Source organism: Falco biarmicus, chromosome 16 (genome assembly GCF_023638135.1).
Source record: "Falco biarmicus isolate bFalBia1 chromosome 16, bFalBia1.pri, whole genome shotgun sequence".
Taxonomy (NCBI): Eukaryota; Metazoa; Chordata; class Aves; order Falconiformes; family Falconidae; genus Falco; species Falco biarmicus.
Window position 1 is genome coordinate 2,031,688 of NC_079303.1, and position 19,553 is coordinate 2,051,240.

Consider the following 19,553-nt stretch of genomic DNA (forward strand, 5'->3'; position numbering starts at 1 on the left):
TTTAGAGCTACTAATGAAAAGCACTGTGTAAGACCCACGTAACATCATCATCAGAATAATAATAGTTACTATCAATGCCTGTTTCTTGCCAGCCTTATTGGATGCCACAACCTTCTTTTTTTTTCTGGTGTCTGTCTTCATAAATTTATGCCTTGCTATTCCAAATGCTCTGCTGGTTTTTTTCATCCTGAAGGGTTTCAGGGCATTACAGTAAGCCAAAACCTTTAAAAACATTTGTGAGTAAAGTGCTCTGGGCTGCCTGGCTAGGAGTTGTTATACAAGTGCAGAGCATTCTTCTTGTTTGATGAAGGTCCTTCAGGGTTAAATTCTCCTTCTGCCTTTTAAAGAGTGGAAATAACCAGCACGCCAATGCTCAAGAGCATGGATCGGACTCGTCTGGAAGTGGAAGAAGCTGCAGCCATCTGGACCCCCTGTGCGGCTGCTGGAGGGAGGCCAAGAGCCAAGGGGAACCTCGTCCCTCCAAGGTGCCAGTCTCTCCACGGAGCCCCAGGTGACCCCAGCAGAGCAGACAGCTTGGGTTTAGCTGACGCTGGAGAAAGAGCTTCCAGCCCTGCTCCTTTCCCCTGGGCCTGCCCAGCCCTCCCGTGGAGATGAAACACAAAGCTGGGAGCAGAGTCCCTCCGCCGCGCGGTGGGGCAGGGGGCAGGGAGCGGCCGCAGCAGAACGGGAAGACAAGAGCAGTGGCCCATCTTCCCTCTGCCCTTTCCACCTTCCCAGCCTGGGTTTGTGCTCGCCCAGGACCCATTTCAAAGAACTCACCCAACATCAGGGACCTGGGACCAGCCTCTCTCACCTTCCTCAACAGCAGCTAGAGCGGGATGATGCCCTTTCCAGATGGGATCCAGCTGCCTGGAGACATCTCCTTGGCGATGAGAGGACTTGTACCTAGAGCCACCTGTCCAGAGACCTGCAGTCACCTCCATTTGCTCAGACCAGGTTCACCCAAGCCATTCCCCACAGCATCCCTGGGGACTGGTGGGACCTCATGCTCACATCGCCTCGGAGGTCCTCCCCGGGGAGGACTTGGGAGTTTAGTCGGTCCATCCACCTGATCCTTTTGTAAACTCGGACAATACGGGGCTGTATCCGCTGTTGCCTCCTTCTACAACTCAGAAATTTATTATCCCCGCAGCCAAAGCTGGTAAGCTGCAAGATAAAAATGCTATTTCTGCCCAGGATTTCTGCAGCTGCCTCCCAGCATTTGCAGCCACTTTCTAGTTATTAAGGCTCAACTATGAAGAACTGTGTTCCTTCAGCAGCGATTGCCTTTAATTAGCCAAGGATAAAAGGACAGTGGAAGACAACCCCGTGCCTAAGCGGAAAAGGCTACGCTCTCAAACGATGCGCCGTCGGCATTTTTTTGCCAGGCAGGGAGCAGGTGCCTGGCAGAATGGATTTGTTCTGCTTCCCTTGCCTGCCCCCCACTTTCACCTCTCACTGGGTAAAGGAGATGTCCTTGGGGCCTGATCCTGCCCGGTGCCTGCGGGTCAGAGAGGCAATGGGGGGGGGGAGGTCTGGGGGCAGGTGGTGGGTCGTGGCTGGCTGGGTGCCGTGCGGATGCGCGGAGCAGGATGACCTTGGCATCTCTGGCTCCCCAGACCCCAGCGCTGCTCTGGCCAGGAGCTGATTCCAGCTGCATTAAAGTACCGGCAAAACAAACTGCCCAGCTTCTCGCCAGCCCCGGGGTTCCTCTGCTAAGCCCGAGGCTGCAGCGCCCCATGCCCTTGGGTCCCTATGGACTCGGCAAGTCATCCTTCAAACCAAGAACCTCCCAAAGACTCGTCTGCGGAGCATCGTGCAGTTCTGGCTTGGATCAATGCCCCCGTCTCCTGTGCCAGCCCAGGGCGGTGGGCAAGCTTTGCCCCAGCGACAGCAACCCCCAGAGAGCAGGAGGGGAGCAAACCTTTTGCTGAGCCTTTGGGAAATCTCCCAGACATGCTGGACCCAGACTCTCTCCCCATTTTTTAGGATACAAAGCTGAGGCAGTCTCCCTGGGGCTCTTTCTGCATTTCCCTAGCACGGAAAGGCACATGGCACCGCGATGCCCGAGCAGGACCCCAGCACGTGGGGCTGAGAAAGGCAGCTGGGTGCTTGCCTTCCCCCTGAAATCAGGGTAACATTGGAGCAAGGGGTCAAAATATTAGGTTTGCTCTAGATATTTGGGTAGAGCTGGCTTTAATCCTTGGCTCACATCTCGTTATTTTGTCTGCCCCAACGCTTTGTAGGCGCAGGGCCTCAGCAGACTCACTCCTGCATCTGCAAAAGCACAGATTAATGTTTCTTTAATACACCCAGATATTGCTCTCGTTTGCCTCAAGCTCCCCTTCTCCCACCCCGCGCGTGGTGCCGGGGTGCAGATGAGAGCACTGCTCCCAGGAATAGGTTTTTCAACACCCAGCACAAATGCAAAGGAGGGAGAAGAAGAAGGAGAAAGTGGGAAGGAGAAAGAGGGACCTGGCCTGATTTCCAGAGCTGAGGGATAAATGTGCATCTCGGCGAGAGCTGTGCAAGCGCCAAACCTTTGCCTAGAGGTTACCTAAAGATAGGCAGCGGGGGCCCCGCTTCGCACACCCACCCTTGCAATTTTGTGCACCCAGCCGTTAGGTTAAGGTGACTCCGAACTGACAGCGCTGCAGCAGTGACAGCATTGACCCCCACCCCTGCCCCAGCACCCCGGGGAACCCACAGAGCATCACCGGGAGGGCGGCAGCATCCCGGGTGTGGGATTGTTTTCTCTTCCGCGCTCTCAGCATCTTACTTAATGGCCTCTTCGCAGCTCAGGTCCAGGAGGTGCTTTCAGGATCCAAGTGCCCACTTTGCCAAATGGAATCAGACTCGCTAACAGGCAGCCAGGAGAGCTAAAAATTCCCACTTGTCCCTGGGGCACGCACGATGGGCTGTAATGGGGTTTGAGCATCCCGAGCTTTCCAGGACAAGGAGCAGAGGTAGTGCTTTCTTGGCACTTGAATCCTTCCTCGATGTAAACAAGCAGGATTTGGGGGGCTTGAGCCCCCCAGCAGGGAGAGGAGCTTTTGCAAAGGTGTGCGGCACGGTGCTCCCGGTGACGAAGAGCATCACTGCGCCACCTTGGAGGTCTCTTTCGTTTATGAACCCCAGCGCAGGTCCACCAAGGGTTCCGTGGGGTTTTGCCTGGCAGAGAGGCAACACTCAGGAAAGAAAGTGGAGGAAAGTAGGTCATTCCGCACAGGCACAACCAGGCAGGCTGCGCTCGGCAGGGATCAGCCGCTTGCCGCAGTTGGGATCACGGGCTGGGAGCCGGGTCGAGGGGCCGCAAGGGCTGCCCAAGCACAGAGGTCTCCATGTCGGGTGGTGTAATCCTTCCATCCCTCTCCTTGTCGCTTTGCACAAGCTGCTTTGCACGGCTGGCAGGAGGATGCAACACCTCTGACGGTATCTCCCGCATCCTTCAAGCACGGCTGGGATGGCGCGTGCTGCTGATAGACTGGCAATTTAAAATAATTACTGTATCTGCCTCACAGCCGCCTCCTGCCACCTCTTCAGAGAGCCTGTGCAGAGCAGACTCTTCTGCAAACTCCTTGTACCACTTCGTGTTTGGATATTTTTGAGCCCATAAGCCAAGGGGACACGGATAAGGAAAGGGTTTGGCATCTGCCAAAGCCAGCTGGAGCTTCTCCTGGGCTTTGAAATGGGGCTGAGGAACACAATTTAGTCCAGTTTCAGAATTGCTTCCACTCAGTGTTATAGCAAACACTGTGACATTTCACTCGGGATGCATCGCTCGTAAATACTTACATTGCTTTTTGTGCGCTGAAATGGTTTTCCAAACTTAAATGTTCAGAACTGGCTCCTCTTAAATTCCTCCTCCCTCCAGCCACGGGTTCAGCCGCCCATTTACGCATTTTCACTGTCCCAGTATTGACATAAACTCTGCAATTTGCTGGGGCCTTGGAGCCAGTGTAGCAGGCTGCGATACAGATGGGGAAACTGAGGCACGGTACGGCACACGACATCCCCTGAGTCACCCAGTGGCCTTACTGGCACAAGTGACACTCAAACCCAAGGACTGTGACTCCGAGCCCAAACCAGGGGCTCCTCCACAGCCAAGACGGGGGGATTTGGGGGGCCCGAGGTGGAGGGTGACCACTGCGGGCTGACCCCTGGGTCACAAGGTGGGGTGACCTCCCAGAGCGGAGCAGGACCAGCCCATGCCGTGGGGGAAGGAGGATCTCCTCCTCTTACCTTTCGCTCTCCATCCCATGAGCACGGAGTAGATGGGCTACCCTGGCTCTGCCCTGCAAGAAGAGAAGCCCAGAGCTGCACCGCCGCCTGTCAAAGCCACCAAGCGAAAGGAAAACCCCCGAAGCACACATACCCAGTGCCCCCGACGCCCACCCTGCCCCGAGAGACTCGTAGGACAAGACCAAACAGCAAGAGGAAACACAGCCACAGTTCTCCCTGGGGATGGAGCACCCCAACCGTGGCTCTGCCAGAAGAGCTGAAGCCACCCCGGGGAGCCCGTCCCCGTTCCCTGCTGGGAGGCACCTCTGGGGACACGAGGTTTGCAGCCCCACAGAGGATGGGCTACTAGTGCCGTCCCTGCCCATTTGCCTCTCCCTCTTCCAAGATGCCAGCTGAAACGGGTACCCAGCGGGTCCTCCCCAGGCTTTCCCAAGAGCAGGTTTGTCCCCCAGCACCTCCCATGCCCGTTACCTGCAGGGATGTAGCCAATATCCAAATTGGTGGAGTGGAGAACAATGGGGACCATGTCCTTGACCCTGGCTCCAGCCCCTTCCCCTCGCCTGTGTTGCTGCCAGAGATATTTTTTGGAGCAAATCCCACAGAGGGGGGTGTCCCATACACACCACGTAGCATGTTTGTCCTCACCAGTGCCCACCACCGAGAGCCACCAGCTCCTCCCAAGGGGTTTCCCCCCCCCCCCCCCCAGCAGCCCTCGCCGACTGGCTGGTGGTGGAGCACAAACTGAATTTCCCACAGTTCAGGCTGCTCCTTTTTCTCCCAGCAGGTTGACACGTACAGCAAAAAAATACCCAGACTACCCAAAATATAGCTGCTTGTCTTTTTCTTCCCCACCCGCCACAGAACCGATATCAAAATAACTCCTCAATAATATACATATTTATTTTCTCTTAATTAGTGCTGATATTTACAAAAATCGTGATACTCTGTGAAGAATAAATTATATACACTCATGATAAACCAGACAGCAAATGCTCATTTGGAATACGTATGTACACAGATCTATATACCTATATACAACGGTCAGCCTTATTGACGGGGGTGCCCCTCAGCCCCTTACCCACCCAACCCCCGGGACACCCCCACATCGTCAATAAGAGCAGTCACGTCTATACACACTGTGCAATTCGGATACAGCTGGTGTCTAAATTTGTGTCTAGCAAACGCATGGTTAAATGACTTGAAATTCCCACGAGTCCTCCTTGAACAGTTTATAGGCCTCTCTCCATTCCCGGTCCCATTTCTCCCGTAACCATGGAAACAAAAGGTTCAGTTCCAGCATCCTTAGGATGAGTCCTTCTTGGATTTCCTCTCCCTATCGATTCGCTCAAATTCGGCATCGCACGCGGGGTGGATCCAATACCCATTTTTTTCCCCCCTTGCGCTTCGGCGTGTGACATTGGAGGACAAGAGCGCAATCTCAAGCAACAAGGGAGCAAGTGCAAATAGATAATTACAGTCTTCTAGGCGGCAGAAAATTAAAAGAAATTAAACAAATTAATTTTTTTCAAAATAAAACCAAAGTCCAAAAGACTGACTGACCCCCAAGCTCAGGACGGGCAGGGCTGGGGAGGGGAACGTGGTCCCCGCGAGTGTCCACGTGCGTGGACCTTGTGTGGTTATACCATGTCCAGCAGCTCCTAGAAGCCAACCCCCCCCACTTCCCCCTCGCCGGAGGAGAAACATGGATAAGGAATTTTCCTCTCATCACGTACAACTGGGCTGGGGGATCTTGCCCCTGGGTGTAAATCAGCACTGAGCTCCCAGGGACGGTTTACACTACCGGAGGCTGGTTCATCTCCCCCCACGATGGGACGAGGCAGGAGCCCAGCGCCCAGTTCTGAGAAGGGGGGATGATACTGGGGCAGCCAAATGCAGTAACACCACGAGGAGACCGAGGCACACCATTCACCCGGGGGCTGGGGGAGGCCAGTGCTTTGGCCAGGGGCAGGATGGTGGCTGGTGCACGGAGGGGACCCTTGTCCCTCCCCCAGGGCTCCTGGCAGAGGGGAGCAGCTGCCCCCCAAGGGGATGGACTGAGGGATGTGCTAGATGCGGAGGAGGTCAAATGCTGCCAGGGGTGCAAGGAGGGAGCCACAGCCTTTTTTTGGGTACAAAACGAAAAGGTTTGGGGCTGACTCCTTCTTTCCTCAGCCTCTTCCACCCTAGCAGCACACTGAGCAGCTCCTACTGACAGGAGAAACCCCTGGGACCCCCCCTTCCAGGCCTTCCATGGATGTAGACCTTGATATAAACCCACCCCGGCTCCAAAACAAGGAGATGCTTCTCACCACCACCCTGGGACCACAAGCCCGCGTGGTTCAAAGGGATCTAAAATCCAACCAGTCGAAAACCCCCGAGTGCAGCACAGCGCCTGCACCGCAAACAAATCCCTTCGGCTTCTGCTGGGCTTTCCCTGCACAGCCACAGCCACCAGCCCGGGGATCTGGGATCGGGAACAGAGATGCTGCAGATCTGCTGGTTTGCAGAGGGGTGCACGGAGCCGAACGCTGCTTGCCCCTCGGGATGCTCCCACTTCCCAGGCCAGATTCGCATCTCCTTGGCTTGGGCCCGTCCCTGAGAGTGTTGCAAGTTCTGGAAAAGCTACAAGACTTTGGCAGCAATTTCAAGGGCTGACCCAGGAATTATCTGATAACAAAGCAAGGCCCTTCCTGAAATACTTCCTCCTCCTCTGTCTTCTTCTCTCCTTCTGTGTATTTACGCATAAATATGTCCATATTTACACACCCACATGCTACACTCTCATAACGCCAATCTAGAGATCCTTTTCGTCGTATAGCTCAGTATTCAAATCTGTAGGACCTGGACACAAAACGTCACCGCAGAGATTAGTTTTCCCAACTAAACACTTTCCCCCACACAGATAATTTTTTCCTAGCAGCCCTAATCGCTTGCTGGCATCCAGCTGGTACACGAGCCTCACCCCATTGCCCTTAGCAGAGATTTTGGAAGATATTAAAGGGCTGATGGGTTGCCTGCAGGCTTGGGCACGTGGTTGGGTCCTAGAAGACAACCCGTGCTGTAACCACCACTTTCCATCTCTCCAAAACACAAAGCACAAAGGGTAAAACCAAAATACAGGTGCTGTCCCTTCTGGGTACCAACCCAGGAGCATCTCCACAAACCAGAGAGCTTCAGTCCTCCATCCCCCGCCTGGAGAGAGGCAAACACCTCCATGGGAGGAGGAGAGGAACCAGAGTACCTACGTTAGGTGGCCCGATGAAATCCGACGAGGATGGTAGGACCTTCCCCTTCCTTGGTCCCTGATTTAGCATCCTCAGTCTGAGCCACTTTGCAGCTCATTTTTGCACCTTTCAGAGTCAAGGGGAGTTTGGGATGCTCAGCATCTCCACAGAAAGGGGCCCAGAGTTTCAAACCAAATTCCTCAAGAAAAAAATAAAACCATATTTCTTTTTTCCCAAAAAAATCACAGTCTCCTCCTGAAAAACTGGTTCAAGATCACATCAGTGAGTCAGAAGCAAAGCTAGAAATAGCACTAGAGCTCCGACCTGCAGGCACAAATCCCATTAAAAGCTTTAGGGGAACCATTTCTCTGTGCAGTGGAGAAACCTGGACCCTTGTGCAGCCTGATGCTTCGCTTCCAGCCCACGGCCCCCGTGGACCTTGTTTGCCCCATACTAAACATCTGAGCACTTATCCAGGTTTTCCCTATTTCCCAAACGCCGTGCCAAGGGCAGCCCAGAGACACGCTCCCACCAAGGCTGGTCTTCCCCAGGAACATCTGCCTGGGTCAGTGCGAGAGGTGCAGGGTCTGTCCCGAGGGAGGGAGCGGCCGTGCTGACCCCTGCCATGGGGACAGATGCCAGCTCACATTGGTGATGACGGGAGGAACGTGGCCTTTTACTCCTTGGCCCCGTTTGTCCCTGCAATGCAGCTCTGGGGTTTCCCAAGGCAGCTGGGACCTGAGCGGGTTTGGATGGGCCTGATCCTGCTCACGGATCCACTCTCCCCTCCTGTCCAGCCTCAGAAAGCCCAGAGGGACACCGTGCCCAGAACAACACCTCCCAATAAACCCGTCACCGTCCTTCTCCCCAAACCACAGCCGTGCTCATGCTCCCAAGATGCGCCCAATACTTTGGTAATCCCCACCACCACCACCAAAATCACCCGAAGCCCATGGGCATTAAACAACCGAACCCTTCACAAAGTCTCACTGTGTGCCAGCATCCCCCCAAAACCCCGCAGCAACCCGCGCTCGGTGCTTCCCACACCCCATGGATGGGACCACTGGTGCCAGGGGCACCCACGGGTGAGCGGGCAGCATCCTGGTGCATCAGCATCCTGGTGCATCAGGCAGCTTCCCCGTGCAAGCTCACGTCCCCACGGACCCACCGCGAGCCGGATCGATGGAAACTGGCTGACTGCCCTGGGAATGGTGCCCAAGCCGGTGACTCCCTCCAGCCCCATCCCCTTCGACGGGATGAGCTTCAGAAGCAGAAATTTATTGCTTTCAGTTGCGTTGCTTCTTTTTTGTGTGTGTATATAACACATTAACGGGTTTCAGGGGCTCCCATTTCAGAGCTGCAGCAGCAAAGAGGGAGCAGAGGGTTCCTAATATAACGAGATGTAACTAAAGACAGGCCGGGGGCCCCAGGCTGTGTGGTGCTGAGCACCTTTGAGACCCAATGCATTGATGCTGCTGGTCCTCTGCACCAAGCAGAAGCCAGGATTCTCATGCACTAATTGTGGACACTTGGTGTTAATTATAGCTAGGCCTGAATCAATCAATAAAATAAAAGTGAGGAGTGATTCCACCTGGCCGAGTGGAGCCATGTCGGCACAAGAGGTGGATCCGTCCCTAAAGCAGCATTTTAAACCATTGCTGTAGAATACGCTAGCACCGTTTATTTTATTGTTATTAGTGTGGTTCCCCTCTCTGAGCTCAGGACGGGTCTGAGGGACATCCCTTGGGTGCTCGGCCGTGCGGTTCCCACCACCGCAGCAGTGCAGCGCTGCCCGTGCCCCACGCCAACCCAAATACACCCCAACTCAACCGGCTGCTGAACCCCATCCTGCACCCCGGGGAGGCTTTGCCTGACCAAGACCTTGGAAGAGGTTTGCATCCCTCTTCCCCCGACCCGGCAGAGGAACGGGACGTCCATCCCTGGGGATTGTCAGCAACGGCGGGGGAAACACAAGGAAAACCAGACGGGGATGGGGAAAGCGGATGAGATCCCCCTGGACCAACAGGTCCCACCTATCCCCAAATAACACCGGGGATGAAGAAGAAGCAGAGATAACCTCAAGGTCTCTGCACCTCGCCTCACCCCTCCTAAAAATCCTGGAAGAACGCAAAGCAAAGGCTCAGAGGTGCCAGCACGGATCCAGCCCCCCCCTCAGCACGTGCCCTTTCCACCATAAAGGAATAAACCACCAGCCCTGAGCCTCTGTGTGGTTGAAAAGGAGGTTTTCAGCCCAAAACGCACCCTGCCCTGGTTGTCCCATGGGTGCTGCGGGCCAGGGCATCCTGCTCCAGCCCATGTCCCACCATCCCGGCACCCCTGAACCGGGAGCCCCCCCAGTGCTCCAAGCGCTCACATTTGCTGAGGATTCGGCCCTAGTGTCGCTCTCTAAATATCTATACACACACACACGATAATTATACGGGAAACAGCTGAAAATTGCTGAACAAACAAGTCAGGAGAGCTGGTACCTGCTATTCCACCTGCTCCTCGTGCCTTCTCTGACCCACGGTGCTTTCTGCTCATGACACCAAGATTAATGACTAATTACTCGCCCCATAATGAGTGCAGGTGTTTCACTTTCAGCTCACCTTCCCTGGCTTGCATTACTTGGCTCTTGTGTCTGGACGCTCGGACACTCAGGCTTTGCCTTGTTATCTATCAAACTGTTGTCAGCATGTGCCTTCCCCATCCAGTTTTTAAATATAATGGAGATTTTTTAACTCCCATGAATCTCCTTCGAGCCACCGGAGGATCTATAAACACTATAAACATGAATACTGTATAGTCTACTAAGAAAATATATATTTGTGTGTGTATTAAATATTCAGATTCATGCAACAAATATCCATGCAGCTGTACTGTGTATTACTGGTTAAATTTCACTGCAGCATAAATATATTATAGGCCACAGCATAGTTGCTCCAGTTTTATATATAGATATAAAAAAAAGATGCTTTTTCCAACTCATTTTCGATGTGTCAGTGGAGGTGTCTTTGGTGATCCTGGAAAATATTAGTGATGGAATTGTCATCTAAATAAATAAATAAAATCCAAGCGCTTGATTTATTTACTCGTCCCTCCCGATGCCTAGCGTAGAAAATTTAAGACTTAATAAATAATGTGCCGTCATACTAATTATCCCTCCCCTGGGCCTCACACTGGCATACTGCAGTGGCTGAAACTATTGCAGCATGCAGCATTTTCAGTTATGAAACATGAGCCTGGGCGATGCGTTCGCACTTGGCATTCCCGGGGCGGAAAGCCGAGCCTTCAGGCAACCGGGACACACAACTGCCTCTTCCCTTCATTCAGTTCTGCCCCACCTTTCCCAGCCGTTCCCCACGCCTGTGACGGACTGTCACCCAGCTCCGCAGGCCGGGGACCGGCGTTCGTGGTACCCCGGGACGGCCGGGAGCTGCCCCCTGCATCCCCATCCTGTTGCTCGAAATGCCCAACCGCTCCGTATCTTTGGAAACCCACAAGCCTGGGATGGGAGAAGGGAAACGAAATGGTTTGGGGCGGGTTGTTTGTTTGGTTTTTTTTGCATGAACGCTTATTCAGTGTGGAAATCAAAGGTTAAAAGTCACTTACACAGCTATTGCTTCCCATGCAGAACCAAATATACACCGTAGAAAATACTGTATTAACTACAATGCAGAGCAGCACTCAATATCTGCAATTGTTCCACTTCAGCTTTAAACACGTTACTAGATTTTAGCGACTAGACATCGGTTAGCATTTTGGTGATATTCACATAGTTTGTGTTAGCTAGGGTGCAATTGGCTGTCTTCAAGTTCTCCTCCCTAAAATCCTCATTGCTATTGTTTACGCCTTCCTGAATCTCCATATAATCAGACTTACTAATAGTAGAGGCACTTCTGCTTTTCTTTAGGTCAGGGGAAGAGGGGATCTTTGGGCAGCTGGTTACTTGCAAATATTGAGCCTGCTCCTCTCCCTCCGTCTCCCGGTGGTAGAAGTAATTGAAGTTAGACACTATGACGGGCACTGGTAAGGCAATCGTTAATACGCCAGCGATGGCACACAAGGAACCCACTATTTTCCCCCCGATGGTCGTGGGGACCATGTCTCCGTAGCCAACAGTCGTCATGGAAACCACAGCCCACCAGAAGGCATCGGGGATGCTCGGGAACTGGGACTCGCTCTCATCAGCCTCGGCAAAGTAGACGGCGCTGGAGAAGAGGATGACACCGATGAAGAGGAAAAATATCAAGAGGCCCAGCTCCCGCATGCTGGCCTTGAGAGTCTGCCCCAGGATCTGCAGCCCCTTGGAGTGCCGGGAGAGCTTGAAGATCCTGAAGACCCGCACCAAGCGGATGACTCGGAGGATGGCCAAGGACATGGCTTGCTGGCCTTGCTGACCATCCTCTGGCTTCTCGGCCAGCTCCGTCCCTAAGGTGATGAAATAGGGAATGATGGCCACAATGTCTATAATGTTCATGATGTTGGTAAAAAACCCAGCCTTGCTGGGGCAGGCGAAAAACCTCACCAAGAACTCAAAGGAGAACCAGATGATGCAGAGCGTCTCCACGATGAAGAAGGGGTCTGTGAAAGAGGTGGACTGCTGGTACCCCATGCTGCTGTTGGAGTAGGGGGGGTGGCTCAGCCCGCTGCCGTGCATGTCTTCGTTCTCATCCCGAAAAATGGGCAACGTTTCCAGGCAAAAGCTGACGATAGAGATTAAAATCACCATGACGGAGACAATAGCTATAATCCTGGCAGGTCCTGAGCTCTCGGGGTACTCAAAGAGCAGCCACACTTGTCTCTGAAACTCGTTCTCAGGCAACGGCCGCTCCTCTTCTTTGATGTAGCCTTCATCCTCCCGAAACATCTCCATCGCTTCTTCCCCCAGTTCATAGAAACGAATCTCTTCCGAGAAGATATCTAAGGGCACGTTAACCGGCCTCCGCAACCTCCCACCGGACTGGTAATAGTACAAAATCGCATCGAAGCTGGGTCTGTTCCGATCAAAAAAATACTCATTCCGGAGCGGGTCAAAATACCTCATCCTCTTTTTAGGATCCCCTAGCAAGGTCTCGGGAAACTGGGCTAGCGTCTTGAGCTGCGTCTCAAAGCGTAGACCCGAAATATTAATGACCACCCTCTCGCAGCATTCATGGTCGGTCTCAGGGTTATACGTGTCCTGCGGGTGACCGGGAAGAGCTGCAGCTTCGTCTGCAGGATCTCCAGTAGCAACTGTCATATTGGGGTTTAAAAGAAATCCTTAGGCTAAACTCTTCCCAGGGCCCAGTGGTGGTGGGATCGGATTCAGGGCAGGGCTACTATCCTGCAGAAGGACAGGTACGTAGGTTTGGAAGTGTCTCATGAAAAGGCGAAGGGATGAGATAAAAGAAAAAAGAGAAAATAAAAAAAATTTAAAAAAAAAAAAAAAAAAAAAAAAAAAAAAAAGGAAAGAAAATCGCCCCTGCTGAGAAAGAGAGAGATGAAATAAAGTTGGGGGGAGGAGAGCAGGTCTCTTCACTAGCGTGTCTATCCCCTTCCTGGGGGGGGGGAATTTGCCTTCCTTGGGACAGAGTTCAACAACTCCCATCTAAACCCATGAGGTGGAAGAGAGAAAACACCTGAGGAACCGTCCCCTAGTCCAAACCAGTGTGGAAAAACTGGCCCGGGCAAAGCGGGACTTGTGGGGTTTTTTTGTTTGGGTTTTTTTTTTGGCTAAAAATAAAAATCCCGATTTAAAAAACAAGAAGAAAAGAGGGGGAAGGGAAGAGAAAGGAAGGATGAAAAATCCCCCCCTCCGGCCCTAGCGTGTCGAGGGGAGAGGCAGAGCAGGCTCAGCTCAGTTCCAGGCATGCAGCTAAGGGTTAACATTTAACCGTGCGATCTCAGGCAATCTACCCTCTAGGAAAGCTCTGACTCTGGATTTCAGTTCCACACCTTCCCCATCCTCTCTTCCCTGGCCAGAAAGTGGCCAGGCCACATGCTGCCCTCCCTGCCTGCCGAATCCGAAGCCGGAGCCGCTGGTGCGAGCTGCCCCGCGGACCACCGCAGTCCCCCTCCTCGCTGGTGTCCCGGCTCCTGTCATCCTCTGCAAACCACCATGGCACACAGAAAACAAATCACATTACCTGGAGAAGCCAAATCTTAGTGTCTCTTAGTAACACCGATTATCTGACCCTGGGGAAATCCTAGAGAGAAATACAGGCTTCCAAGATCCCCATAATTTCCTCTCTCTTCAAAGTTAAAAATAATGGTGAGTCATCGTAGAAAAAGGAGAAGGGACATAAAAGGGCTTAGATTCCCAGATGGTGGAAGTCAGGTCTTGTAATGGTTTGGACTGGAGAGAGAGAAAGAGAGACAGAGAGACAGAGAGACAGGGTCTTCTCGGTAGCTGTTGCAGATCTGCACTTCAGGGCAGACGAGCGTCTGTCTGATGCTTTCGGTACGCCGGCGAAAAGATGCTAAGCTCAGCAAAACCCGATGTCCCCAGTGTCCTCGGGAGGTGTGGCATCGCCTGGAAAAAACACCGAGAAGGTAACAAGCTGCTGGGGGCTCGAAAGGAGCATCTGCAAAGCCCCAGCGCCCCCCGGCACCCCCCTTTTCTTTTTTTTTCCTCCCCGCGAGCTGGTTGCCCGCTGCCTGGCCAACCTGCACTGCAACAGAGAGGAGGGCGAGAGCGCGCTAGCGGCACGGCGGAAAAAACCAGAGCCCCATCTCCCTCTGCTCTCGCTCAGCGCCACGGGGCCGTGCTGCCCGTGGGAGCCGGTGCCAGGCAAAGGGGAGGGGGGGAACGACGCAGCCCCCCCCTCCCGGGCCGTTGAGGTTCTGCAAAGCCGCGGTGGGTTCCCACCAGCGCCGAGCAGCCGGTGGTACCCAGTGGGCGCAGCGCCCACGCCATCGCATCATCTTCCGGGGGGATTCAGGAGGCTCTGGCTGCAGCCACGAGACTGACCCCCCCCGCCGGTCCCCTCTCTGCCCTCCCCCCACCCCCACCCCCCCTCTGCAAGGCCACCTGCCCCCCCAGATGGCTCCGAGGAGCCCCCCGAGTATTGTGGGCCCAACCGTGGGACCCACGCGACCTGCATCCACCCTCCCCATCCTCCCAAAAGCTGCCCCCACCTCCCCCCCATCCGACCCACCCTGTGGGGATTCCACTCCGGTGGGCAAAATCTCTCATGGGGATGTTGAGGTTCTGGTCCCCGGTTGGTGCCAGGTCGTCAGCATCCCCGCTCCTAACGAGTGCTCATTTACATCATCCTGCATTGCCTCACACCATGGAGATGCTCAACCCAGAGAGGTCCAACCAACCTCTCATTTTTTTCCTTTTTTTTTTTTCCCTCCCAAAGAGAAAAAAAAAAACCCCAAAAAACCCTCTAACCTCCCTTCTTCAGCTCCAACTCGACTTGTCTACTTTGAGCCAGGATTACAGAACCGGGTAGGGGAGGCAGGTGGAAAATAACCCCGCGGTCCCAATCTCCTCGGCAAAGATTTCAGCCGTCTCCAGGCCATTTATGCCTGTTGGTTCCTCTCTTCATCCCCCAAGGTGCAGATATTGCCGCAGATCCCTCTTTTCTTGGAAATTTCCCTTTTCCGTGCAACCCTCCTCTCCCTTCTCCTTATGCACTAGAAAAAATAGTACAACCCTGACAAGGCTTGCAGCATTCAACCGCTTCGCTTAACCCTTTTCTGCCAGGCCCACAGGAGAGGAGGTTGCATTTGTCCCAGTTTTTCTCCTTTTCCTGCATTTTCCCCCCACCGCTTGCTCCCCAGCGACCCGCTGAGGAGTTCAGCTGGATTTGACCTTCCCTGGCTCCTCTGAGCATCACACTAAACCACCACAAACACCATCTTTCTGCTGCTGCAAAAAAATATGTGGCAGCCACAGACCCCCATTTCACCAAAAATCAACCAACCTTCAATATTTTTTTTTTCCTAAATAAAGTTTTTCTCCTGCCCATACACTCTCTCCTCCCCTTTCTCCCTTCCCAAAACACCCCAGGTTTGTTTAACAGCGCAGAGATTTACTTTTTTATTAATTTTAATTTTTTTTTAACATGTTGATTTGTATTTGGTTGAGCTCTAGGCTCCTTCCTCCCAGCCCCAACCCAAGCGGTGATGCTCAGTGCTTCTCGGAGATGGTTACAGCATCAGCCCAGTTGACATCACACATCCCAGCACTCAGTTTCTCCTACTTGCTCCCCATCGCCCCCCCCCCCCCCCAAGCATCTTGGGGGTTAATTCATGCAGATTGGGGGGCTGGGGAGGGACCATAAAGGAGGGGGGTTGCCCAAAGACCCCCAGTTTTCCCCCTGCCTGCACAGAGGGCTGCAGGCAGGAGCCGTGCCTGCATTTCGGAGGGGTGTCAAGGACAAGGTCGCGTTTGCCACTCAACCAGGGACCCCCCCCCCGCTTGCAGGGTGTATGGCCAGGCTGTGTTGAAGCAGGGCGGCAGGGGGGAGAGCAGGGGTGGGGTGGGGGGAAGGATGCAAGGCAGGGGGGGAAGAGAAAAAGGCACCAACTCACAATTGGCTCTGCAGTCAGGCATGCGGCGAATGCACAAGCAGCCGCTCCGCTCCGTGCCGCCGCCAGCACCTCGCACCTACGGCCCCCAAAACTCGTACCCCTGGAGTCAACCCCTCCGAAGGCAGCAGAGCTTCCCCATGAATATTCATAAGACTAATATGAGCATCTTCCCCCCACCCCACCCCTCCTGCCTCCCTCCTCCCAAGCAAGAGACCTAGATTTCAACCACTGGGAAATAATCATATCCCTGGATACGTGATGCTGCTTTACCATGCGGCTCCGATCCATGCCATATTCTCGGTAATAGCCTGGATCTGCTCAGGGAGATCTGGAGGATGGGGAGCCACCAGCTCCATGCAGCTTTGGGGAAGGAAATGGGGCAGGATCGGAGTCACAGGGACCATGCTGCTCTGCTCTTGCCTGGGATGAGGATGTAAATTGCAATAATTTTATATCACTTCACACTTACTGACCTCTCCCCATAAGGAGGGATCTCCCATGCCCAGAGGAGGGAGATGGCCAAGCTCCTACAAACTTGCCATACAAAACCCGTGGATCAATCCCTGTCTTAGGCCACGAGGGAGATGCTTTGGCTTGGACTGCTCTGCAATTACCCTGTGGCCCCACAAAAAGCATCGGGGCAGCAACAAGTCCTGCAAGGCGCCTGGCACCCAGCAGACACGAGGGCTGGAGGAGGCAATGGGAAATATTCCTATTCCCAGGGGTCAAATTTGCAAGGAGCTGCCGGTGCCGACAGCGGTCGCCCCAGGGACAAGAACCCGAGGTGGGATGGGAGGGCATGGACCACGCTGAATACCCAAGAAAATCAGTGCTAAGTGGAACGCCCAGGCATCCAGGGGGACGTGGGGACATGGTAGGTCTAAACCGTGTGACCCGAGCTCCCTGAGGTGCCAGGAGCAGCGGGATGCACAGAGCCGGAGAGTGGGAGCAGCACTGGGGGGGGTGAGGGGGATGCTCTTGCCCACTGCTCCTCCCAACACACCTCTCCATCTTGAAACACAAAGCCATTTCCTCGAGCCCCAGCTCGATCCCAAGATTGAAAATGAATTTCAAACCCCACAGGAAAATTGGGAATCCTTGGCTCCCTGCTGTGAATGGGCTTCCTTACCGCTCGCATCCAGCCGGACAGGAGGCTGCCCTGGGTGAAGGGGGGTGATCTCATCCGCATCATTTCTGCCTTTTCTGAAGGCAGATCTGCCATAGCAGGGTAGGTTGAATCCAGCAAATTATTTCCCCAAGGCAAATTCTTATGCAATATGCAGAAACTAAGGCCGGGCAGGGAACAATTCGAGTGAAGCTGAATTTCCAACTTGTTATTCCTGCTGCCGCCTTGCGAAGGTTTTGCAAAACTGGGGGGATTTTTCATAGAAACAGCACCAGCTCCTTACAAAGAGCCAAAACCCCGTCTCTAGCAAACCAGGGGAATTTCTCTGAATTGAGTGACACTCTCCTGATTTACTATCCTAATTGTGGAGCTATTATTATAGTCTGTGTGTCTGCACTTGCCTCCCTCAGCCACGCTGACAACTCCAGACGTAACCCAGCCTTTCCGAGAACTAGACGAGCTGATGCACTGCACCCACTTGTCTGTTTTACACGGATTTCACCAGCCGATGTCTTTGCATCAATATTAGCATTAAAAAATAAGTCCCTTCTGGATTATTTCTCTTCTCAAAATGGACTTTATAGTCACCCAAACTGGAAACCTTACCCCGTCTGCATGCGTGTGGCCCTGGGAAAGCCACCCGGAGTGAGGATATCCCAGGCACCAGGAGAGCCAGTGGCCAGGTCCCACCAGGAAGCAGAAGAGCTTCCCTTGCTTTACTGCTTTTATTTCCCAGGAAGCCCCCAAAGGCTGTTCAGACCCTCTGTTTGTGGCCTTGCAGCCAACCATCCAACCAAAAATCAAAAATGTGCACTTTTTTCCCTTTCCCCCCGCCCCGTAGCCTGCCAGTGGTGGGTTTGGGAGATGCTCCGTGACGTGGTGCTGTAGGGACATGGATGAAACCCACAGGGCAGGGTTGTCCCCCGGACTGGCCTCATCCAGGACAGCTGGACTCAAGTCTCTGTGTCACATTGCAAAGCAGGACCCACAGCCAGCCCCACACCACATTGCTCAGGACACCTCGGACGGGCACTTGTGTAAACCCAGCTGCTCCTCACTCCCTCCCAGGGAGGACAGACCCTGTCCCACCACCTTCACACATCCTGCACAGCCTCAGGTGATGGCATCTCCCTGTAGCGACCCTCCTGGGGACCCTGTGCCACCTTCTGCAAAGCCAGAGGGAATTTGAAGGCTGGAGCAGACACCAGCAGCTGTGCCAGGAGGAAGAGCCAAGTTGGACCATGGTTTTGGCCATGGTGCCAAGCAGAGAGGGCGTGGATGGGGCAGGGTGCTGAGCCCTCATCTCCATCCAAGCCATGGTTTTCCAGCTGAAGGGGTTGAAATAACTGGGCTCCCTGTCATTTGAGGAGCTGTGAAAGCTGTAAGCGAGTTCCCAGGGCTGTGAGTCACCCTCCAGTGAAAGCACCCGACCTCCCACCCGCTGCCTACATCAGAGGACCGAGCTCCTGGCCCCCCAGCACCCATGTCTCAGTGCCTGGTGGCAAAAGGAGGGGACGCTAAGATATGTAGGTGACCCTGATGCAGTGGCATGGCATCTAAAAATGAAGACAGCTGGGGAACAAAATGACACAGACTCACAGAGCAGGACTTGCTCTTCCATAGCAGATGCTGCTGGTGAATCCCAAAATACCGTGGTGAGACAGGTCAGAGCAGCTCCCCCCACCTGGGGAGACAGGGGAGGGTTCGTGGATTTGCCCAGGGTGACACGGGAAAGGAGCACAAAGCGATGCTGGGGTTTCTCCTGGTCCCTTGGGAAAGCCAAAGGGAAACCAGCAAACATCGCCTGCCTGCAAAGTTAAGATTAAATACATTCTGCCTCTCTATTTCTCCAAGGTGGTATTCATAATAAAATATCTGATGATTTTTAAAATAGCTCCTTTGGGTACCAATCTGAATTCTCATTCGGTCAAGACTGCTGAGTTGCAACATCTTTGCCTCCAAAGATTCTCCACCAGCCTGGACAGGCGGTCTGGAGAGGAGCTGGGCACCATTCATTGAAAATAAAAGTAATTTACCTCGACTGAAAGACAGTAAAGAACTTCAGTTCTTTGGAGCTCAGCGAGATGATTGCCAATTATTTCATGCCAGGCTGCTGCTCGCTCCAGGACGGCTAATGGACCCAGTGCCGGGCTGGCGCAGGGGGAGCACCGGCCCTGGAAAGCTGCCTCCTGCCTGGGCTGCTCCAGCAGCGCCGGTTAAAAGGCTCTCAAAGCCGCTTTATTTCACTTGCACAAACAAAAAAGACAGGACAAGCCAAATTAACAAACAGAAAAGGAATCAATAGCCTCCTTCCAGCCAGGCGCGAGTGCTTTCAGCTCTGGAAAGAAAGCCCACCAGCTCGCAAGCCTGTGCATCACCCGTGGATAAAGCCCCCCCATCCCTCCGCGGGGCTGGGGCTGTATCGAAGGGGTCAGCCG

At 53.7% G+C, this 19,553-nt stretch overlaps 1 protein-coding gene across 1 annotated transcript; it reads right to left on the reverse strand.

Moving 5' to 3' along the window:
- Positions 1-5,121: 5,121 nt before the first annotated feature.
- Positions 5,122-15,251, reverse strand: KCNA2 (potassium voltage-gated channel subfamily A member 2). Its single transcript, XM_056361979.1, has 2 exons — positions 14,606-15,251; positions 5,122-13,980 (listed from the first exon to the last, which is right to left on the reverse strand). The coding sequence occupies exon 2, from the start codon at positions 12,706-12,708 to the stop codon at positions 11,209-11,211; it is 1,500 nt and encodes a 499-aa protein (XP_056217954.1). The 5' UTR covers positions 12,709-13,980; positions 14,606-15,251; the 3' UTR covers positions 5,122-11,208.
- Positions 15,252-19,553: the final 4,302 nt, after the last annotated feature.

Coding starts and splice junctions, on each gene's coding strand:
- KCNA2 (XM_056361979.1), bottom strand. CDS start 12,708: ATGACAGTTGCTACTGGAGATCCTGCAGACGAAGCTGCAGCTCTTCCC.